The 22,234-nt window shown below is 39.6% G+C and overlaps 1 protein-coding gene across 1 annotated transcript in view; it reads right to left on the bottom strand.

The window, feature by feature from the left end:
- Nucleotides 1–22,234, bottom strand: part of LOC115799516 (cadherin-12-like) — a 104,473-nt gene that overhangs the window by 69,796 nt on the left and 12,443 nt on the right. Inside the window, exon 2 of the mRNA XM_030756730.1 lies at nt 2,551–2,959. Within this exon, the coding sequence (XP_030612590.1) occupies nt 2,551–2,796 (246 nt within the window). The 5' untranslated portion in view covers nt 2,797–2,959. The remainder of the gene's footprint in view (nt 1–2,550; nt 2,960–22,234) is intronic.

The following is a 22,234-nucleotide window of genomic DNA, read 5'->3' as shown; positions in this document are numbered from 1 at the left end:
CTGTGTTTTAACGTCTTCCTTCTCCACAAACAGCTGGTGTACTCAGGAAGGTGCTGGTTAATAGGCAAACTTACTGATCCGTAACACGAGTACTTCGTGTGCTCCATCAGCTGTGGTTGTCCCCTCTCCTACTCCAGTGCTTGTCTTGCATTCTGCGCCGTCAGAACAACTGACTGAATTACGCCCTGTTTGTAATGTGACTCATGTTTTTATTGGCTAGCACTAATTAGTAGTGATTTGGCTGTCAAAATTACAGTTGCCAGTGATGCATTTAATGCTCTTGAAATAGATTTTGATTATTGCTAACAGGGTCGCAATTTGTTAGTGTTTGCCATTTGTCTCGCACAGACGTGGATGCAGCTCGTTCTCCTCCTGCTGTCAGAAGTAACCTTTCCTTAGCTTCCTCTGTGCGTTACAGTCACATCATGCCACCCAAACTTCAGAAGAAAAGATCGTTTGTGCTTCTTCATTGCTTTGTAAAGCACAGACTGCTAGCTTTAAAAACAAGGGACACCATGCTTAATTCAGGTGCAGCATGTACATTTGCTTTGTACAGAGAACTGCTTCAGGATGCAAGTGCACCTCGTAAACACAGAGATCTATACTTGAATGGCCACAAATATTAGTCCATTGTTGATAAATTTGTTATAACTTTGTTCTTTCACTTCAGCAGTTTAATAATCACAGACTACAGCAGCGTTTGCAGTATTCACAACTGAGTCCCGAGTTCTTTTCTAGGTCCCATTCTCCTGTTCGCCTTCCTCACATTTTCCCAACTGCAGCTATCTAATAAAGTCAAAATGATAGTAATAATAAAAATACAAGAAAAGTAATACATAGTAAAATGCTGAGTAACATGCACACGCCCATGTCTCTCACTCACATACATTATTTGAACACTAAGTGTGCTTTTGGATAAACGAGTCACATGTATACTACCGATGCATAATGCTTTCTATATTACTTGGCTTATGCTTTAAAAAGCACCTCCAGCTGCCTTCCTATACTTTATCTCTTGGGTTCTGCAGTCTCTCTTTAGAGGCTGTTGTTAGATAATTACTATTCAGTAGGTCCAGAAGGGTACTTCTGCTACACAGGATAAAGCAAAAGTGTCTTGAGCCACTATACATCCAGTTGACTGCAGGTCACTGGATGGAAATCATGAGTACACTCTAGACTGAAAACATTAGCACATTAGGTATTGATGTAATATAGAACAAGCATTCATTGTGAATTTATGGTCAATTATAGTCCATTAATGTGCCCTGTAAACAAAGCTGCTTCTTAAGGCCTTTGTTGTGGTGCTTGAACTCTTTCACCTACATCTTTATCTTTTAGTATCCTCTCTGTTTGGACATTTGTCACGTTACAGTTCAATATGATATCACAGGTGTGTGTGTAAATGGCACACCACTCCAGGATTTCCCGTGTCATTTAACAGTGTACAATAAAAAGGTTAAGATTCAAAGCGAAATCCTCTCCCTTAAGATGTTCCAGACGAAGGTCCAAGGATCTCTGAATGCTTTTCATATGTTGAAGAATCAGTCAATTATTTTGAAGCAGCACAGCCGGCCAGGATTAAGTGACTTAGGAGTGCAGCAGACAGCTGCTTCCCTCTCCTTGCTTTTAGCCTCAGAGACTTCCACAAACAGCCTGGCTTGTCAGGGCTGATTGCAGTGGCACTGGGGCAGATAAGTCAGTCTTACTATTATCCTATGTAAGCTTCGTGTGCCAAATTACAACTTTAGCCTTAAACCCCCACAGAGTTTGCTTACGAATGTCTTAAGCCAGAACAGTGAATAAGAAATCCTGCACTAAAACGGGGGGGGGGGGAGAAAGGGCCGAGGTTTAAGGTGACACAAAAAGAAGCGAGTCTGACGGGATGTGTGCGTATCTCCGTCTGGTTTCGGTTCAGGCTGTTGGGTCTCTGTTGTCTTTTTATTGCTGTCAGCATCTTCCGTGGCTCATAACTATGATGCTCTGACAGCTTTACAAGGACCGTAATTTAAATTTATTTCTGCCATGCCATCAAACCTTTCACCACTTCAATGTCATGTGTGCCTTTCTGGTCTAACCTAGAAATCTTGTGGCGCAGCTCCATTAACAGGTATGGATACCCCCCCCCCCCTTGCCCACTCCTGACTCTGGTTACATTATAAAACACTAACAAGCAGAACGAGTTTTACAAGCCTTACGAGCATTATTAGATTAAAGAGGTGAAGTTCCAGGGGCTAAATGAAAATGGGAAACTTGCAGCAATAGCCTTCACATGCATATGCACATGATATTTATACACTTATTTAAAATATGTGTATGAATAATCAATAATTAATTGCAGTATCAAGGAATAAAATATTTCCCAAGTGAAACCAGGATAGTTTTATAGTTACTCTACACTAGAGTTCTTTTCTGTTCCCTTCCTCCTATTTTATCTTCCTCATGTTCTATCGCTCCCTCCATTTACCCCCAATTCAATTTTTCCCAAGCTCCTTACTATGTGATTTATGACTTCTGCTGCACCATAAATAACTGTAAAAAAAGGCTTTTTACCTTCCCCACATACTGTGGATCTGACCCCATGTACTCCTCCAGCACAAAGAACTGGTTCCACACCCAGCCCCTTTTGACCCGCTGAAATCCAGCTGCCCCATTCCTCATCGGGCCCACCGAGCTCCTGGCGTGCTCCCTCCCCGTCCTGCTCCGTCCCAGTGCTGGTGAAGGTGGACGTAAAGAAGAGACTGAACCCTCGTCGACAAGAATCCACAGGAACAGCAGCAGGCAGTTCCTTGTTAGCATTGGCGATCTGTGCGGTTCAGGTCCCCGAGTTAAAGTCCAGTGACGAGAACTGAGCCACAGTGAATCAGTTTGCGATGGCGTGGAGGGAAGATGGGTGAGGCGTGAGACTGCAGCTCTCCTGGGTCTGTCAGGATCCCACTTACAGATTTGTGGAGCGCATCACCTGAGAGAAAGAAAACAAATGACTGATTAAAAAGATCTCTTTAGCTGGTTTCCTATTACATGCATTACCTATTCCTGCATACCTGCACCAAATTTGAATAATACAGCATTTTTTATTCTGGTTAGAGAGAGTCCAGGCATGTCTTACAGCACCTGATAGTCATAGGCAGATATGAGGCGCTGTTATCCTGCTGTTCAGAAATGTCAATGAACTGGTAGTACACTGTAGCCTTTAACCCCCCCCCCCCCCCCCCCCCCCAACACACACCCCTCCCTGCTTTACTTTGCAACTGCACAGTGATAAATGATACTACTTAGATTCTCAAGCATAAAAATAATTGTAATTATTTGCCTGGTGATATATTACCGCTGCAGCAGACGGCTCTTATTGATGCATGCACTAATTATCTAGACTACTCCTCTCTTTACTGAAAACTGAGACTTTATTCTTGTTGTCAAACCACCATGTGTGCCACTGCGCCGTGGACCTGTCACTGTCACCGCACTTCCATGATTTCCCATAGAGGTTGAAAGTTATGTATTATTCAATGACGCTTTAATGAGAGGTTGCTGATGAGCTTCATGTTTTGCCTCACAAACCTCGTCTTAGTATGAAACCTGCTGAAGCCCTGAAGTTGAACCCTTTACTGGGAAAAAAAAAAAAAAACCTGACAACTGTTACAAGCAGCCATCTGAAAATAAAACATGATACATTGGCAGTTCATATATCAAATTGACATGAAATGTCAGCATGTGCTCAGTGATTTCTTTCGGATACGTTTCTTTCTTTCAGACATCACTCTCGTGTGGAGCACATTTTTTGAACTAGTGGCCACAAGAGATTGAGCCTCTTGCTGCGGTATGTCATTTGACAGACGTGTATTCTACAAAAGTGGCACCTCATGCAGATGATATTCATTATATATTACTGCTCACAGATACATGATGTTAGATTTCATTTGAATTTATTTCCAAGAGCTTTTGTTAACCTAAATTTCAGACATGAGACCTAAGAATGGCCAGAACGCAGCCTCTGACTTTGTTGTCGTATCAGGTCATTTGATCAGATTTTGCATTAATGAGTGAAATGAGATTGTAGTTAAAAAAAAAAAGAGTATTTCTTCTACTTCAGTAAAATCACTGGTCGGGTATGAAATAATGGTTGGGGTTTGGTTGATTCGAACAAAAACACACAATCCTGTCCACTGTTGTTGCTCATGGTATACTTGCAGATATTTCACAATAAAAAAAAGATACTGTTGAGAAATGAGGAGAAAAAGAAATTCTGGGCTTGTGATAGGAAGCATATGAACATGATGATTTTTTTTTAATGTTTTTTTTTTCAGAAAGTTTACATATTCTTTGCTAATTTTATGTTTTATACCTTATAATTTTAGCAAATCTGTGATTATAACGGGCAGGTCCCTTGAATGGATTTGCCACTCTGACTTAGCAGAGTAACAATTTCTTTATCCTCACGGTGGCACTTGTCAAAGTAATTAGAGTATGAACAAAACTAGGCTGCATAGTCAAAACAAGGAATTTATGATTAGGAATGGGAGACATTGAAGGAAAATAAAATCGGAAAGCAGATTATTTGAGTTGATTATTTAAATATTTATGTCAATGAAAACATGCAGACTGGCACCAGTCGATTATTGTAACATATATATTAGCCTATTGCAGGCTTACTGTGTGTGTGTGTGATTCTGGTGTTAATCGTGGGTAAAACTGTTACAATAAAGTACATTGCTAATCTCCCTCTCTCAAAAATAAGTTACTGCTTCCCGCAGTGTTAAGAGCACAATCTGGTGACTTTAACAGGCCAAACTGGTGTGTAACAAGACCTAATGCTGATCCATGGCCACTCGTATTGATTAAACAGAGGAAACTAGAAATAACAGCCTGCCTCTAATTCAAACCAGCATCAAATAAAACCTTTCTTGTTGCGGTTCAGGTAAATAATGGGCCTGTCGTATTTGCAGAAATATGGCATGCAGATTTTAGATGATTTTGAAACCACTTCACATGTTTAATAGTTCTTCTGATCACTCAGCTCTAAAAAAAAAAAATCACATGGTATACTTTAGAGTAGTGGCCTAATACAGTTTATCCACCATTCTTGAATAAACAAATGGGAATGGAAAATAAAATCTGTCATTTTGTGTGTGTGTTTAAGTGTTTCATTGTTTTCTGTGCATAGACAGTTTAAAATGTATTTATCTGTAATTAAGGCTGTCAGGTGAGTTCTTTGCTATTATTTATAAAAGGACTGAAATGGTATTGTGTTTGAAGAGTCATTCATTACACTGTTGCATAGAAGAGAATGAAATATTACACAAGCAGCCTAATTTGTTAAGCTCATTCATTATTGAGTAAATGAGTGCTGTATCGAGTATTGCTGTTCACACCTTGTTTACAATCTTGACTACCATATCAACACTCGAGCATTCAACTCTGGCCTTGTTACGAGACACTTAATTGTGCTGAAAACAAAAGAAGGCAACCATAAATGGTTGGAATGAAGAATGGAGCTAATGGTTTCCACACCTGGTTTATTATTCCTCTCTCCCCCCTAATGCACTTATAAGCTGTACAGTAATGGAAGACAGCGTGCCTCTAATTTCATAACTGGAGCCCTCATTGACATCATTGTCTTTGATTAATTATACTGACTTGGAACATCGGCTTCAGAGGAAGATTACTTCAGCAAGGTTATGCGGTGCAACCGGATCCATTTATTCTCTCTGTCATGACAGTATCTTAAAAGTCAAAACTGATCTGCAAAGTTCTTTGTGCAAAATTGGCAGGAACTGCCTTGACATGGGTCAAACATGCCTCTCCCGCAGGTCACTCCTCATTTAGCATCGACATAATGGAAAATGACTGTTCCCATAATTCCTGCAAAATCACGATCCTCTGCCACTGTACGGTCCTGGGAGGGCTTGATGCATATTTTATGAGATAAGTTAATTAGCATATGTCTGGCTTCGGTTGTGAGCCTTGACCCAGGTGTCTACTTCAGATAACACAACGCAGTAGGCTGACAGTGTTCTCACACATCACCTTCAATAATCAAACAACATATGGCTGGCCGATCTGCTGGTGCAGATTACCACCCACGAGAAACTCCCACAGAAAGTTATTAGTCGTCAAGGCTGCTATAAACATGACAAACAAATAAGTAGGCATTGACTTTTGGAAAAAGGGAGGAATGAGTCATCTGGATCAAGTTGTTGTTTTGCAAATACATTAATGTCCTGGTAGACAAGTGGGCAGAGATGTTTGTTTTCATCCTTCTTTAAAAAGCTGCAGTGTTTTGCAGTGGGAACCAACAGAGAGAGACGTCTAAATTTTACTCGTATTAATAAGGTTAGGAATTTGGCTACTTCTGATTCAGAGAGGAACACTGGTCGTGATTTCATATTTTAATTAGAAGCTAGAGCTGGGTGGAATATCAAAAATATCACTCTGGTTGACACTGTTTCAGAAGATAAGAAAATACAGATAATAAGAAAAGATAAGAAAACACTTTTCTGTGTTTTTAAACCAACCATATTTCAACTATAATGCACAGTTCAAGGGTCCAAAGTTCCTAAAGCTGTAAGGAAGACCTCATGTTTGTCTTATAGCTGGTAACTATTGATGATCACTGAAAATTGGATGATTAGGGGCAACTTAATTACACTCATATGGCTGCAGCTTTGCACTGGTTACTTCTTATTTGATGGAAAAGAGAGGTGCTCACGTCCTGCAGCAGCAGCCCAGCACACCTACGACACATACTGTACAGACCATCTTCTGGAAGAGGAAGACTCGGTCAGTAACACGACAAGCCTGCACACAATGCACAACTTTTTACATTGCACAATTATTTTTTGTTAATTCATCTTTATTAATGTAGAAGCTTTTTTTATATTTAGACACAGTACTGTGCATTTGGTACTGAAATAACTACTACTGCAATATGACATTTGAAGGTTTTTGTACTGCATGCTGTTATTTTTCTCAGACATACCAATATGAGAGTTTTTCCCAATCTTAATAAAAGCACTTAGATTTCCCGAATGTACAACTACAATAATTGGATTTCACTAACCTTGTATAAATGTTGACAGTCACCTGCATCAGGTTATCAGCTTATATCAAGATGATTATTCCATTAATCACAAACTTACAGCATGCACAAATTGCTGTACACAGAAGCAGCAAGTAGTGTATCTTAAGCAGAACAATACAGGAATGTAATACATAATATATTATCTTAGTTTTTTTTTTTTTTTTTTTTATAAACCTTGTCAAACATTTTGCATTTAAAAGCGTGTGGTTGAGTTAATGGATATAAGGTCATAGACTGTGATGGGCAAATGTTTTGCCAGTCCATAAATGACCTGAGCCCTTATCTGTTAGTGCTACAGTTTATACTTTACAAATTGAATTCTCTGCATAGGAATAATGAATCATTCTTGGCAACAGGGGTGCAAGAGCATCTCAGAAAACCTTTCAAAGTCTGCTCCGAACACATCCTGGACTGGCTTCCTGTAGGTCTGCAAAAATCCAAGACTTCCTCAAAAGATTCTTGTGGAAAGTCAAGCAAACCAAAACAAGTAAACACATTTTTTTCCCCCATGTTTACTCCTGTAGGGAACGTTCTGAACAGAACTGAAAATCCTTTTTTAAACACTGAGTTTTAGACCACATTTACAATTCATGTTGAATTGCCTTGTCTGATCCCCTTTTACCTGCAGTGCTAATAAGTCTGTGACTTCTTGCAGAGAATTTCAAGGGTTACATTCAAGTAATATGCTGTCAGTTTGTTTTATTTATTCATATGGAGTTTGAGAATCAGATTTTTGTTTTATAAACCTGGTCTACATTCTCTAGTTCTTCTAATTCAGTGCACCAAACATAACCTTTATAAATGCTGTGCCATAGGAAATGATTTGTCCTTTTAATCTAGATGTTTCAGCAGTGTTGACTCACTCACCTCTGCATTATTGTTAGACTTAATTCCCTGAGACCACCTACATATAAATCTGGATAAGCATTAGTCTGCTTCAGTCTGCACTTATCCTGGACCAACTATCAGCTGGTCATATTAAAAGATTGTGTCTGTATGTGCATTAAAGGATCTGTAGTATACTAGAACACAGTAGTATTGTTTCCAAATTGTAAGAAGAGAGGACTTCTCTCAGTACTCTCACTGCAGTTTTCAAGGCAAAAACCTCAACTAAAGAACATCTCTGACTGAGGAGGAAATATTTGCACTAAAGCTGAGAGCATGTGAGAAAAAGTGCTAGGGAATTAACTGGAAAGAATTTTTTTTTTTTTTTTTGTAGAGCTCAGGCAGAAGACCGTAATATCATTGAAACCCTTCGGGAAAAGAGTGGGAGGAGAGAGGTGTAGGTGGAGGCAATGTAATGAAAATGGGAGTAACAACACAGCTGGCCAGTCAAGGTAAATTATCGAGGAACACCTCATGCGTAGGTTATTGCACAACCAAAGTAATGAATAGTGAATAAAACGGCTCTGTTAGTTACTCAGAGAAATTTACTTATTTACCATGCAGTTGCTTTGTCCTAGAACACAGTGCTTTATTCATGTGTGGAATAACAAGGCTGATCTTGGGAATAGAAACATTATTCGCTTGCATTCATCGGAGGGTTTCAGCATCTAAGGTCTGTACACAAAGGTGCAAACAGCACAAAATGTTGTTCCCTGACCAGTGAGGCCATTATTATGATGTGATAAGTCATCTTTCTTACTTTAACATGTGTTACTTCTGGGGAAATTTAAAATTTTGTGGAGATGAAATACTGTGTGCATAACAGGGATATGATTTTTTATTTTCCCAAAGGTACCCCGTGGCATTCTATCTGCAGCACAGCCACGTTCCCATCCATCAAAGTTTCAGTCCTTAAAAAAAGGTTTTGTACATATTTTGCTTACAATCAAAAAACCATATTGAAAAGTTATCTCAAAAGTTTGGCACTTTCACACTAGCCCTGTAGCAAAGTATTTCTCCTGCTTGTGTGCGCCCTTTGTATGTATCTTATTTGGCTTTTGACAACTGGAACAGCACTTTAAAAAAAACCTCCTCACCAACAAATAGATTCAGCCCACAAATAACCCCATTGATTTAAAAGAGATGATACCACTGTAAATGCCACTGCACATTTTTAACCTGTTAAATTGGACTCTTGAAGAATACCTCTATCCTTCGAGTTTATTAGAATTCCAAGACAGTAGGCCGGAACACATTCTTTTAATAGTGACAAATGGCAACTATGCTTGTTGCCAAGACTATTTCTGTGATGAATGTGCTTTGATGTTTGCTAAAGTGCTACGTCGGCAAAACCATGAAGTCGACTCTGGTCTTGGTAGCTCCTGGAAGAATATTTTTCCTGCCTTCCTCGTTTTAAATATATAAGCATGATGTGCCACAACAAGGATGGAGAGTCCAGCTGGCTAAAATAAAACCTTTTGAAAGTCGTACTCTACTGCGTCTTCTTCATTTGCGTGCCAGCAGGTAAATGACAGGTAAAAATAAAGTTGAAGATCATAGAGAGCTTCTCAGAGCTGCTGCCAGTAATTATTTTAAAAGCTTCTTCTGTAAGTAACTTTGTCATCTTGTCAAATTACTGTTGCCAGCTGGTGTCTGAGATCCTCCACGCTGAGACTATTGTGCAACACTGAGCATTTCTGAGGGTCCAACAGAGTGAGACGTCTTTCCAGCAGGTCAATTTATATCAACTTCAAGAGATGCATTCACCCACTGAAACATTTATTCATATCAATAATTTAATCCCATCACCTTAATAGTTTGGAACAAGGGCCTTCACTATTTGGATGAAGTAGTTTGAGTACCAACAAAATAAACAGCTGTTATTTCAGTGTGTCTGTTACATTATTATCCAATATCAGACTAGGAGTCAGCAGATTGGCATTTTTAAAGGGCTTGGAATATTAATCTAGGCATGTGTAGTGATTGCCAAAATGCTGAGTCTTGTAATAAAAGCACACAAAACAATCTTAGGTGTGAAACCCCTGATGTGAAATGTCTGTCACCCCACAAAGTGTCGATTCTTCCCTTTGTTAAATGCCTTGAATTAAAGCTGGCTGCACTTCAGTCACATCTTGATTATTTGTTGTGCACACAGAGAGGAAAAGCTAAATTGTGTCATTTCTCAAATATCTATGGACCCAAATATATATTTTTAAAATGCACTTAATATAGCTGTTTGCTCAGGCCTCATAATTTTTTATGTCTGTGCTTATAGGGTTTTTTCTTTTTTTTTTTTACACCCAGGCACACCAAAGAATCACAGCAACAACTATATTTCCCTATATCCTGATAAACCAGTGCTCAGCTATCTTTTATCACTCTTTTGACATCTGAGGTTTTGACAGATACAAATATTCAGAGTCAGGAGACATGCCTGATCTTATTCTGGAGCTGTGAAAGACAAGCAGCTACTAAGATGAAATGAAACAGTCCTGTTGCCCCAAGGCAGCCATGGAGCACCAATGGTGCACAGGCAACTGTCGTGATCCAGGCAGACAGTTCTCAGACATGCCAGACAACAACAACATTTTTGACCCTGTGACTTCTGCTGCTTGAAAACAGCACTTAATGAAGAATTCCCACTTCTGTCTTGTGAAATTTGGTATCGTTTAGCCTCATTCTAGGTTGTTTAAACTCATATAATAGAGAATCTATTTACAGTAAGCAGATAGGTACTCCGTGTCTTGCTGCAGAGTAGATGTCTGCCTGTCAGAAGCAGAACTGCAGCAGTGTCCTCTGAATTTAAACTGGATGCATTCTGTGACAGTACCTCTGTGTGGTCCGCTGTCTGTTAGAAGTATTCACAGCTCAATACATGATTATTGTGTTTATGCCAAAAGAAAATGACTTCCAGAAACATATCCAGGTTTGGTGTTTCCCCTGGGATTTCTTCTTTTTTTTTTTTTTCAGCAGCGATGCTGCTGAGTCCATGTCCATTAAAGTGCAGGACAGGACCTCTATTCACACGGCAGAGGAGCAGCTTAAAACACAGTTTGAATCGTTAGGGTGATTTATGTCTGCCTTGGAGATGTTGAGACTTGAAGGAGCTCTATAGAGAATACATTTTGCACCAGTTTAGCCCCAAGTTTATACGTAGCAATAAAAAACTCTCCCTGACCTTTTGACTCAGGCTGACGCACCAGCACACGGCCTGCGTCAGACTTGACCAGCCAGATACGATAAGCAGCTGTTAAATTGTGCGTGCATGTGTTTGCGGCTATGTGGCAGAGTCCTCTTTTGTTTCACACTGATCCCAGTTAGCTGCTTGCAATGTAGAAACCACAATTTGTGTTGATTACATTCCATTGTGGGTATTGATGAACCATGAAATTTCAGCAGCACTGCTCATAATTCAGTAACGGCTGTGCACTGGTGAATGCATATCGGGGATACCATGGTGTCGATTACAAATGAAACAACTAAAGATTTATGCTAAAACGTGTCCAGAGCTGTGCATACCTGATACTTACTAATGTCAAAATTCTTTAAAATTCTATTGGCTGCAGGCCTGGAGTGTTCATGCAATCCTTGATTACCTTAGCTTGCATGATTTTCCATTGTACTGCCGTTTAAGAAAAGCAGGTTAGATTACAGACTCAAACATTGTTTCTGCAGTTCAGTTTTTTAGGAACTCTTCATATCACTGAGTACTTTGTGAGATAGTAAATCACCTTGAATATAATCCAGTGATAATGAAAAATAAATTAGCTATGTGTCCTACTGAACGAAGGTTGCCTCTGTGTTAGAAACTGAACTTTTCCCCCCTGAAGATATGGAAGGCTTAGCTGTAGAGACAAAACTGGCCCGAGGCAATAAAAAAAAGCTCCACACTGACTCAGCTCTCCCCAGCGTGAACACGTCTGGATCCCCTGCCAACAAAATCTATGATGCAACAGATATCGCTCAAATGAAAGGTTATGATTAAAAAGGGAAAAAAAAAATGTATAAAACTTCAGACAGGCACCTCGGATCGGAATTCTGTATTTTCTTTCTACAATTTAGATGCTATGGATAATCTGTGACATGCTGCACACATACAGAAAAGAAAGACTAGCCCTAAAGGTGGAACAGCTCGAAAGTGAATCCTGGTTCATGCTGTTTTAGTCAAAGCTACTGCTGTTCTCTGATCTGAACTCAATGAATGTACATTAAAATAAAAGGTGTGACTGTGAAGACCTGTCAGTGCTCAGCTTGAGTACAGACCCACAAGCCAAATTGGCAGTAGGTGGAATCTTGCTACTACAGTGTGCGCAGTGGAAGCTCAGATAGTGCTTCGGCTCCTGCTGCTTCAGTTCAAGCTAAGGTATAATAAAAAAAAAAAAAAAAAAAAAAGGCTGAATTTTGAACCCTGTTGCTGCCTTCCAGTGTGTGCCATTAAATTCTGCTGAAGGCAGCGTCAACTATTGGCAGACAAGGTTATAGAAGGCAAGTCAGATTATAACAAGACAGATAGCACCAGGGAAGTGGCCAAGCACCAGTTCTCTTCCAGGTGAGAGAGGAAAATTAAGTCTCGACTTTCACAAACCCGTATGTAATCAGATCACGTGAGAAGAAAAATAAAACAAACGCTGTCACGAAGAACTTTATCTTACATTATTTTCTATTTCTGCTTCCAGAAACTGCACTGCAGGTGTGCATCGATCTCCTGTAGTCCCACGATGTACGAGATTTATGTTGAAAGATTAACAACACAGTCAGCTGATGTGAATGTACAGTCCTGAAACTCATTTGATGGTTTGAGTGAAGTGTATGAATTTCTCTTTTTGCCTCACAGAGCCCAAAGGACAGGTAGACACAAGAAATCCACCACGCAAACATATTTTTAATCAGCTAAAATAATAGATTACCTTCTTTGTGTAGTTTTTATTATATTACTCTATACTGTAGGTATATAGAGTAATATAATAACTTTTCAACAGAGCAAGCATTATTGTATATTGATAATTGAATTGATAAAACCTAAGAATAGATTATTTTTGGATGCATTTTATTGTATTTATGCATGATTTCTTATGTATGGTATACACTGCACTGGTATACACATTTACCTGCTAGTCTGGCAGTTTTCATAGAGTCACCTTCCAAATTGGAAATCTTTTAGTGAGACAGCAAATACAGCACATTAAAGTCAGTCATGGGATAAACTCCTTAATGACACTGAAGAACAGCCATTTAGCATCACTTTGGTGTTACTTTTGGTCTGTTAAGCATTATTTAGTTGTTTGTTGACTTGAATTACCCACCTGGGGGTACTTTGCTCCCCGTGTAAGCTGAGTGGAGTTTTAAGGGATTTTAAGGGATTCTGTGTATAGACTCTGTGACCCCTGTAGACGACAACTATCTTTTCATTAAATACTGATTCGGCGACATGTAAAGAGAGTGACTTAACCAGTAGAAGTTGTGTCGAGTTCTCAAAACGTTGACCATAAAATATTCATTTTTTTAATAAAATGTCGTTCTGACTGCTTAACTGATTGTGGATTAGTTATTTCAAGATGCTTTCTGTACTGTGGATTCACACCTTTAACTGGTGGCACAGCCAGACAACCATTCTTCACATTTTACTGTTTATAATTCATTTAAATATCCAAATATTTGAAGGCTCATCTGAGCAGTCACTATGCCAGACTCCTGAGCATCTCAGCTGTTGCTCCATGTTGGCTTCTGCAGGTTGCGCTACCTTAAAGCCCAGATTTAGCCAACTTAGTGATGATTATTGAGTACTGTGTAGCTGAGCCAGCACAGTTAATTACCGTTGCCTTCATCAGATTATCCAAACGAGCTTTTGTCAGTATTTGGTGTCGTTGTGGGTAGGTGTGTGTGGTGAGTGGATACACTTTAAGGCCTGTTGTCGTTTTAGTGACCTTCATCAGCCATTTGCATATCTGAAACTTAAAAAAAAAAGTGATGTACTGCAAGTTGGCCTCTTTAATCACAACTGAACAGCTTTTGCCTATTATAGTTGTTGTCTTCTTCTAATTACCCTGATCTAATAAGTGAATTTGCTTGCTGTGACAGACACATATCCCAAACTGTTATGACTGTCATTATCCGGCCGCGGCATTTTTCAGCCAACGCACTTCCCATTTTTGCTTAATTAGACATTGCTAAATGTTAACAGATAAAGCTTGGGCGAGCAAGTCAGCCTGCGTTCAGATTTACACCCGAGCAGAGCAGATGGCAATAAATTAGAAATGAGAGAGCGAGAGGGAGAGAGAAATGAGCCTAAACAGTCTCTGAAATCCTGTTTGATGGCAGCAGAGAAACAAGCAGCCAGCGCTCACTTTTTGTGGTATTTTTGAAGGCGTTTGTGTCGATTCTAATCAACAGTTTTTGGAGCTGATATTAGGAACAGTTCCGCCTCATCCCACCCTCCCGCCTGCTGTTTGTTTTGTTTTTCATGATATTGCGGTTATGTACTTAAAAGCATAGCTATTATGGAGGCCCGCTTTAATGTTGCATCTTATAGTCAACATTCACATCAAAAGCGTTTTACCTAATAAGTGTCTTCACATCAACCGCAGCCTCTCTGTTGTGCTCAGCGTGTTGTTGCAGTGGATGGATCATATTTCTCACAGAGGGAGAAAAGTGTGTGTGGGGAAAAAAAAAAAAAAAGCCCATACTAAATAAAACTTTTAAGTAGTTACAAATATGTAATTCTGAACATCGTCACACGCTGACTCTTCCACCTTCTGCAGTCGGCTGAATGCTAATGGTATCTGACACTACAGCGCAACATCTGCTGCGCAACAAGCAAGTCTTGGACAGAAATGAAAAACTCCCAACTTCTGTTTGTCACACAGAGTTAATAATTCAGTCGCTGTAGAGTAACAGTTGGCCTGTTGCCACGCTGAGCTACAAAATAAACTTCTCGCAACTTGAGGAGTAAGTATAGAATAAGTTCTCTCTGAATAAATTTCCTCCAACTTGTGCTCACTTGTTTCCTTCCTTTTGTTTACATTTTCCCTTCCACAGTAATGACTCCAGTCAACGGGGGAATTCTCACCCAAAGAACGCCTTATTATTTGATTATTTGAGACAGCTCTAAAACGTGTGTATGTGTAGCGGCTTGGCGATGCTTAATTAAGTGGCTCTGATGCTGCAGAGCCGTCACTTTTGCAATTGGAGGATGGGGGGGCTGAAAACAAATTAAGCCCTTTTTGGTATGCACTATTGACAAACAATGTGGTGCTCATGAATATGAAAATCAGCACTCGCTGTAGTGTGTGGCAAATATCTGAATTCCTCATGCCTTTAAGTTTTACTTTACAATTATATAGTTATTTATGCATTGTTTTGGAGATTATGCGTCGAAGAAATAACTCATCTTCGGCTTTTACTGCTTTGCATGAGCATTTGTCCATTTTAAAAAGTACACATGGCAAAAATAAGCATAAACTTCACATAAGCTTTAGCATACTCCACTTGATAGGATCAACAACGGTAGTGACGAGCGATTTGGCTCATCTCCATAAAACTACTGCCACGTTTTCCACATGGTGGTGAGTATGGCTTGGCTTTTATTGTTTAACCATGATGAATTGATTATGAGGATCCCATTATACATCTTTTCATACAGTTTGCCACAAGTATTTAACTTTACAATTTTATTCAAAATACAACCACATTAGTCTCTTTTTCAGAACAAGATTCATCGCTGTGGTTTTTCTATTACCACAGTAATCTAAATGCAAATTTTAACTGCCCCTTTTTCCACCAGAATGATGCTTCTGGCACAGTATGTGCACTAGAATTGAGATGTGTGCCCCCACCCCCACCCCACCCCTTCCTCTTCTACCTTTTGTTACATGTAAATTTTACTTTCAGTGAATAGAGACAGCTTATCAGGCTGACATACTGTAAAAGACGTCACTAAGTGAACCGAAATAAAGCCTGTTGGTGAAATGCTCACATATTTGGCCGGGTCCTGGACATGGGTATGTGCAAGGATGCCTAAACAGTGGGATAAAAATTATACTAAATACTGAATATTATACTAAAACTAAACGATTACAGGGTGAAGTTGGTAAGTGAGTAATGGATTCATGATGGTTGTCTTTGGTGATGCAGATAATTGGAATCTAATCAAATTATGGGTTTTACGAACTGGGACATTTACATAAAATATGCACTCCTTAGAGGATATGCTGCATTTATCATTTAGACTTAGATGGAAGCTGGAGTTTTTCCCACTTTGATAGCACATGGAATGAGGAAACACACACACACACACACACACACACACACACACAGTGTGGTGCCACAGACATCCTGGATACACTGATATAGATTGGTGGTAGTGAAAAGCTTCATCATTCCTGCCTTACTCCTTTTGCCGTCATCAATTTTCCCTGCATGGATATGGTCCTGAGTGACACCAGTGGAGCTGCTTTCTCCTATCTCCCCTCTTCTGCACCACTGTAAATACTTTCAGAACGTAGGAGCTGAACGTGCCTGTCCTTGTGAAACTTTAAACCCACATGTTTGTGGTCTGATACCAGTAGTCTGCCTCTGCACGCTGCTACTTTAGCCTTGCCGCTCAGTTGTACTCTATGGACAGGGATATGCGTGGCCTTTTCCTATCATTTTCCTTTCATTAGAAGACACATTGTTCATTTCTTCACTCAATTCCTGTCTGAGTTTATCTGAAATGAGACACATCTGCCTCTCACAGTTCAAAATTACAAAACTATTCTGCAGCTCTGAAAATCCTGTAGAAGCCCTTCTGTTTACTTTTCTTTGTCAGATCATTCTAGCAGGGTTTCTCCTGCATACAAAAAGAAAAGTTTATGTATTCAGGAAAAAAAAAAAAAGAGAGAGAAGTTTCTGCCAAAAGAGAGCCGCACTCTTTTTGGTCGAACCTGGAAGAAAAACATAAAAATTAAATAAAAGATTTACACTTTCTGGGTAATGAAATCCCACAGTCTTCTCCTCCCCTGGTGCAGATTTAAAGGCTTAGGATGTTTAAATGAGACAGGGAATTTTATCCTCTTGACAATCATTTCCTGTTAACAAGCAGGGTTTCAGAAAATTGTGAGTTCAGTGGAATCTTTTTCTTTCTTTTTTTTTTTTTGGTTTTGTTGTGAAATTCTAAACAGTTTTAATCTCCTCAAGGCTGTCAAAAATGGAAAATTTCCAATACAGCACGACAATTTCCCTGAGAAAACAAAAATGAGAATCAAAGACCAGCATAATGCTGACACTGTGGGTGCCATCAGTGCTGGTTGAAGTACCTGTTAAGAGGCTGGTGAGTGCAAGAAGGCTCTCCAGATGAGGCTAATTATACATTTTTACAGTCTCTGCTGATAAATTGTGCTGTCTGCTCATTGTTGTTGTTGTTGTTCGAATGTAAAGGGGATTCAATGTTTCAGTTAACATGTTAACAAGTCAAAACAGCTTAGAAAGAAGCACATGGATCATGGGTCAGATAAATGCACAGCAACGAGAAGCACTGTGAGATAATTAATGTGCACCCACTCCTACGCTGGTGGAAGTGGAAATGAATATTAAAAAAATATGTTTTTATAATCAAATTAGAGAGGGACTGTAATGAGTGACAGTGAACTTTGCGTATTATGCAACTGCATTTTTTACATTTGATAATGTGTGACCTCCCTTCTTACTCATTTTCGCAGTCATGGAAAACATGTAACAACCAAAAACAACCACAACACTTTAGCTAAAGTCCATAAGCCTGGCTACTGCTAAAACTTCACTCACATCCAGTCTCAATGCAGTGTAAGTAATTTCACTGCTTTATGTGACTACCAGTTTTTTTGTTTGTTTTTTCTATCAAAGTATCATTATGGATAGAATCAAAGCCACACAGCTTGTATTGTTCTGGGTGTATTTAAATATGCACATAACAATAAAAAAAGTTCTGTCCTCAATACAGCAAGATTGCTAAAAGCAGCACACTGGCATTGAGGACATCTTATAATGACCATCAAATGCCGGCACTGACTTCTTCCTTGAATTCAACTCTGTATGAAACTTCTTGGGTTACGTGAACACCGCTTAAAAGTTAGTAATTAGAACGCATCATGAGAAAATGGTATCACAGAGAAAGGTTTGCTTAATTATTTATGGGCTCAAATGGATTCAGTGGTCTATAGCACATGGATAAACACCAACATAGGGTCACATATACATGTATGACTGTCCATACTACTACAGAAATTCTCATCAACTCTAAAGAAAACCCAGTTGAATATTTAAGTAGAAAACATTTTTTCACTCACATACTCCGTCCAACCAATGTGAAATACCATTTTCTATCAAATATTATTTATTTAAGATATGACCTTTGTTACAACAAAGAGTAATGAAAATGATGTACCAACTAAAAGAGCACAGGAGCACACGTGCAAAGTCTTTTCACATTTTGACAGATTTAAATATAAAGCAAATCCGCAGGTATTGCTATTGTTGGCCTACATCTGTCGAAACAAGTGATAACGAAGATGCAGTGTGACTACAGGGAGTCCGCTACAGTTCTGGCACGCTGAGCGGCGCATTAACATTTAGATTTATTATGCAGAATTGTTGTGTACATAGGTTCAGTGTGTCTCTTAATCACCCTGTGTGAGAGAAGGACTAAACTATTGATTGGTGCTTCACGGATCGAACGCTTGACATTTTATTTTGGGACTATCAGGACAACCTCCAAGATAAGGAGGAGAGAAGTGATCCTGACCGCACATCCCCATGCAAATGTTCTGAGGTGGTTGCTGTCATTTGAGATGAATGTGGATGAGCACCTATTCTTTTTGGAGTCATCACATTGGAGCTGTGATCACAAGCCAGAGGTGGAGGATACTGTGTGTAGTTTTCAAGCTGTAAAGTTCACACTATACCTGCGATTTCCTGCCCTGTTTGACCCTAATTACTTGAAGCATTGCCTAAAACATGAAAAGAAAAAGGTTCTTTAAAGCAGGGGATGTACACCACATCTGCTCCTTGGGTAGGAAAACTCTGGCATTATGAGCATTAATGAACTGTTAGATTAAAATCATCATCAAAGGCCAATTTCACATTGAGAGCCGGCTGTTTTTATGTAGCTCACCCCTAGTGACCAGTGAACAGTGAATTTCTGTACCCATCCCTGACAGTAAATGCAGCCTGAAACTTGTTATTTATATTATTTATGTTAGCTTTGTAAGTCAAGGGTTTACTTTTGGAATAACAATTTCTGTTGTATGAGCGATCTGAGTTTTGAACAGTCAGACTGCTGCATGCATACATACTAGGAGTCTGATTTGTTGCCCCCTTCATGAACAGTATCTGTTGTGTATTTTTATTTTTTTTAACTGCATGGTAATCAGCCCTGCTTTACTTACTTTTCATAACCTTTTCACTTTCTTTGTTGTCTCCCTCTGCCTGCCACATTGTCAGAAGAGCTGCCTGCAATATTACAGCAGACTCGTGCATGCCACACAGTTGGTGACATCGACTTAGGTCTGTTTGTTTACGGCTTTTGTGCAACTGTTATTGTGAAATCCTGGTCTTAGTGTTGTGCACTAGAATACATGTAAGACAAGTGGAAGAAGAGAGAAAGCTGGTTTAATTTAGACAGCTCTCAGTTAGCCTCTTTCGCACAAGTGTAGACAGCAAAACTAATTTAAATAAGCCTTTATCTTTTTCGGAGTCATTAACTGCTGAAAAGCGCAGATAAAACGTGAAAAAAATCTGATTTACATTGATTTACTAGATATCTGTTCTTGCTCATATAGATGCATTATAGATGTAAACTCTTTGACAGAAATAAAGGCAAAAATACAGAAATGGAAGCTTGTTCAAAAATATCATGTAAGTAATACAGGCTCATTTCTCCTATACTGGAGTTATGTCCTTGAAATAACACCTTTTGACAAAGCACTCTGGACCTAATTTCATTAACCGGTGTGTTTTGCCAAGTCAGTGAACCTAAAATGATGCAGTTGAACCCTCTAGTCTCCAGTATCTGTCAAAGGGGGCAGGTGTGGGAGTGAATCAACCTTAGACCAGGTTACCGTTCTGTGGCCTCCAGTCAGCCTCCACTCCTCCTCAGCTCATTCTATTTTATCCTCAGTTTTAATGGATCTTTTATTTCCTCTCACATGGTGCACATTTTCTGCTCAACCATGCTGCAAAATAAAACTAGAATGGAAGAGACAAAAGCAAATATTTTTGTCATGGTGTTCTGGGTTATTAGATACAGTCACATTAAGCTGAGTCTCATTATTAGGGTAAAGATAATCACAAAGAACATTTGGGTTGGAAGTTGCTAATATATAGTTATGATCATGACATTGGTTTGTGCTAATGGGTGTTTATATATATATATATATATATATCCCTGAATCTGCTGGCGCCTCTCACCCAGTTTGGGGGGTCATTGCTCCGAGTGTTCCGATTACTATTGCTAGTGTATTGCTACATCTATCACTACGGCCTTCTTCCTCTGGTTGTTTACCATTACTATGTCCGGTCGGTTAGCTATCATCAGTTTGTCTGCATCTGGAAGTCCCACAGCATCTAAGCTCGGTCATTCTCAACCACCCATGGGGTCGTATCCCATTTTGACCTTGGGACGTCAAGGACAGATGTTTCTGTATGCTATACCAGCCACTTGGTTATGGCATTGCATGTATGCCCTGCCTTCTAGCATCCTGCACCCTACTGTTATGTGCTGGATAGTCTCAGGGGCAATGATGACCAGCAGGGCACAGGCGTTGATTGCCTGATTCTTGTTCTTCAAATTCAGCTGATTGCTCAGGACCTGCCTTACTCTCTGTAGATACTTGGCAAATGCAGCTTTCCTAGTGGCCATTCCGTAGTCAGTATCTGTCTTGTTAATGATCTGGCTGAGGGGGTTCAGGCCTATACAGCCCTATGTAGGGACAGAGCATCTCCTTGGTAAATCCTACACTTGATGGTGACTTGTGCAACTGGCTTGAAGTTGGCTTCTGGTTTTGTTCTCCACATTCTCATTGTGTTCCTGATGAAGACTCTTAAGATCCAGTTGATCTTGTTTAGTTCTAGGCATTCCAAGATGCATGTGTGAGGCATTGAGTCATACACTTTCTTGTAGTCAATCCAGGTGCTGCAGCCTGGTCTTAAGGTCTTGAGTGCCTGCTCTTTGTACCAGTATCTGGTGTTTTGCTCCTCTGGTGTTACCGCCAATTCCTTTCTGGGCCCCACCCATGTATTGACCCATGTGCCTGTTCATTTTAGCCACTCTGATGCCTGACAGGTGCTTCCATGTTGCCCCGAGGCAGGTTATTCACCGGGAGTTGGATCCCTTCTAGAGATCCTTGGCTGGCCTTCGGTCAGCCATTCCAAGTGCATCTTAGACTTTAGCAGCTGGTTCATTTGTGCTGCCAGGAGCTCATGAAGTGCAGTTAGCTTCCTTAGCCAGTAGGTGTGGATCATGTCAGGGCCTGGTGATGTCCAATTTGTCATATTTGAGACTCTTTCTTGGATGTCTGCTAGTATGATGTTCACTAGATCTGGTTCAGGGAGGTAACTGTGGTGTGTGTGTGTGTGTGTGTGTGTGTGTATGTATGTATGTATGTATGTATGTATATATATATATATATATATATATATATATATATATATATATATATATATATATATATATATATACACACACATACATACATGAAACTTTGTGACTGAATGCAGAGTTCTCACTGCTAACACAAACTGACACAGAAGTACCAAGCAGTAAACATTTCTTTGAAGCTTTTCATTGACTTGTAAGCATTAGAAACCCAGTGGCCCAATCACATCATCCCAAACTAATGGTCCATTATGCACATTTCACACACTTGAAATTTGGTGTAATAATTATCTAATTAATTAATGAAGATCAAAGAAATGCAAGTAAAAGAGAATGAGTTCAGGGTTTTGCCTCAGGCGGCCCTCGGTGACCACACGATGTGATATAAATGATACGCTTCACGGAATCTCATCTTCCTCCCCTTTAGCAATTTGCACTGCAAGCTATTGATGTTTGCAGCATTGCACCTTGTACTGCAGGGTGATATTACTCTGCTGGCAAAAAGGTCCACTTTAACCTGTAATCCCTTTTTGTGCAAATAGGAGAGGGAACACTTTGAGAGTCAGTGACTTTGAGGTGGCTGTTTGGTGGGATTATCTTTTTGAAACTGTTGTGATCTCATTTATTTGGCATTTCCCTTGCCTGCTGTCATCTGTCACTGATTA

This window comes from Archocentrus centrarchus, chromosome 20 (assembly GCF_007364275.1).
Source record: "Archocentrus centrarchus isolate MPI-CPG fArcCen1 chromosome 20, fArcCen1, whole genome shotgun sequence".
Classification (NCBI taxonomy): domain Eukaryota; kingdom Metazoa; phylum Chordata; class Actinopteri; order Cichliformes; family Cichlidae; genus Archocentrus; species Archocentrus centrarchus.
This window is presented reverse-complemented; position numbering and strand designations above follow the sequence as displayed.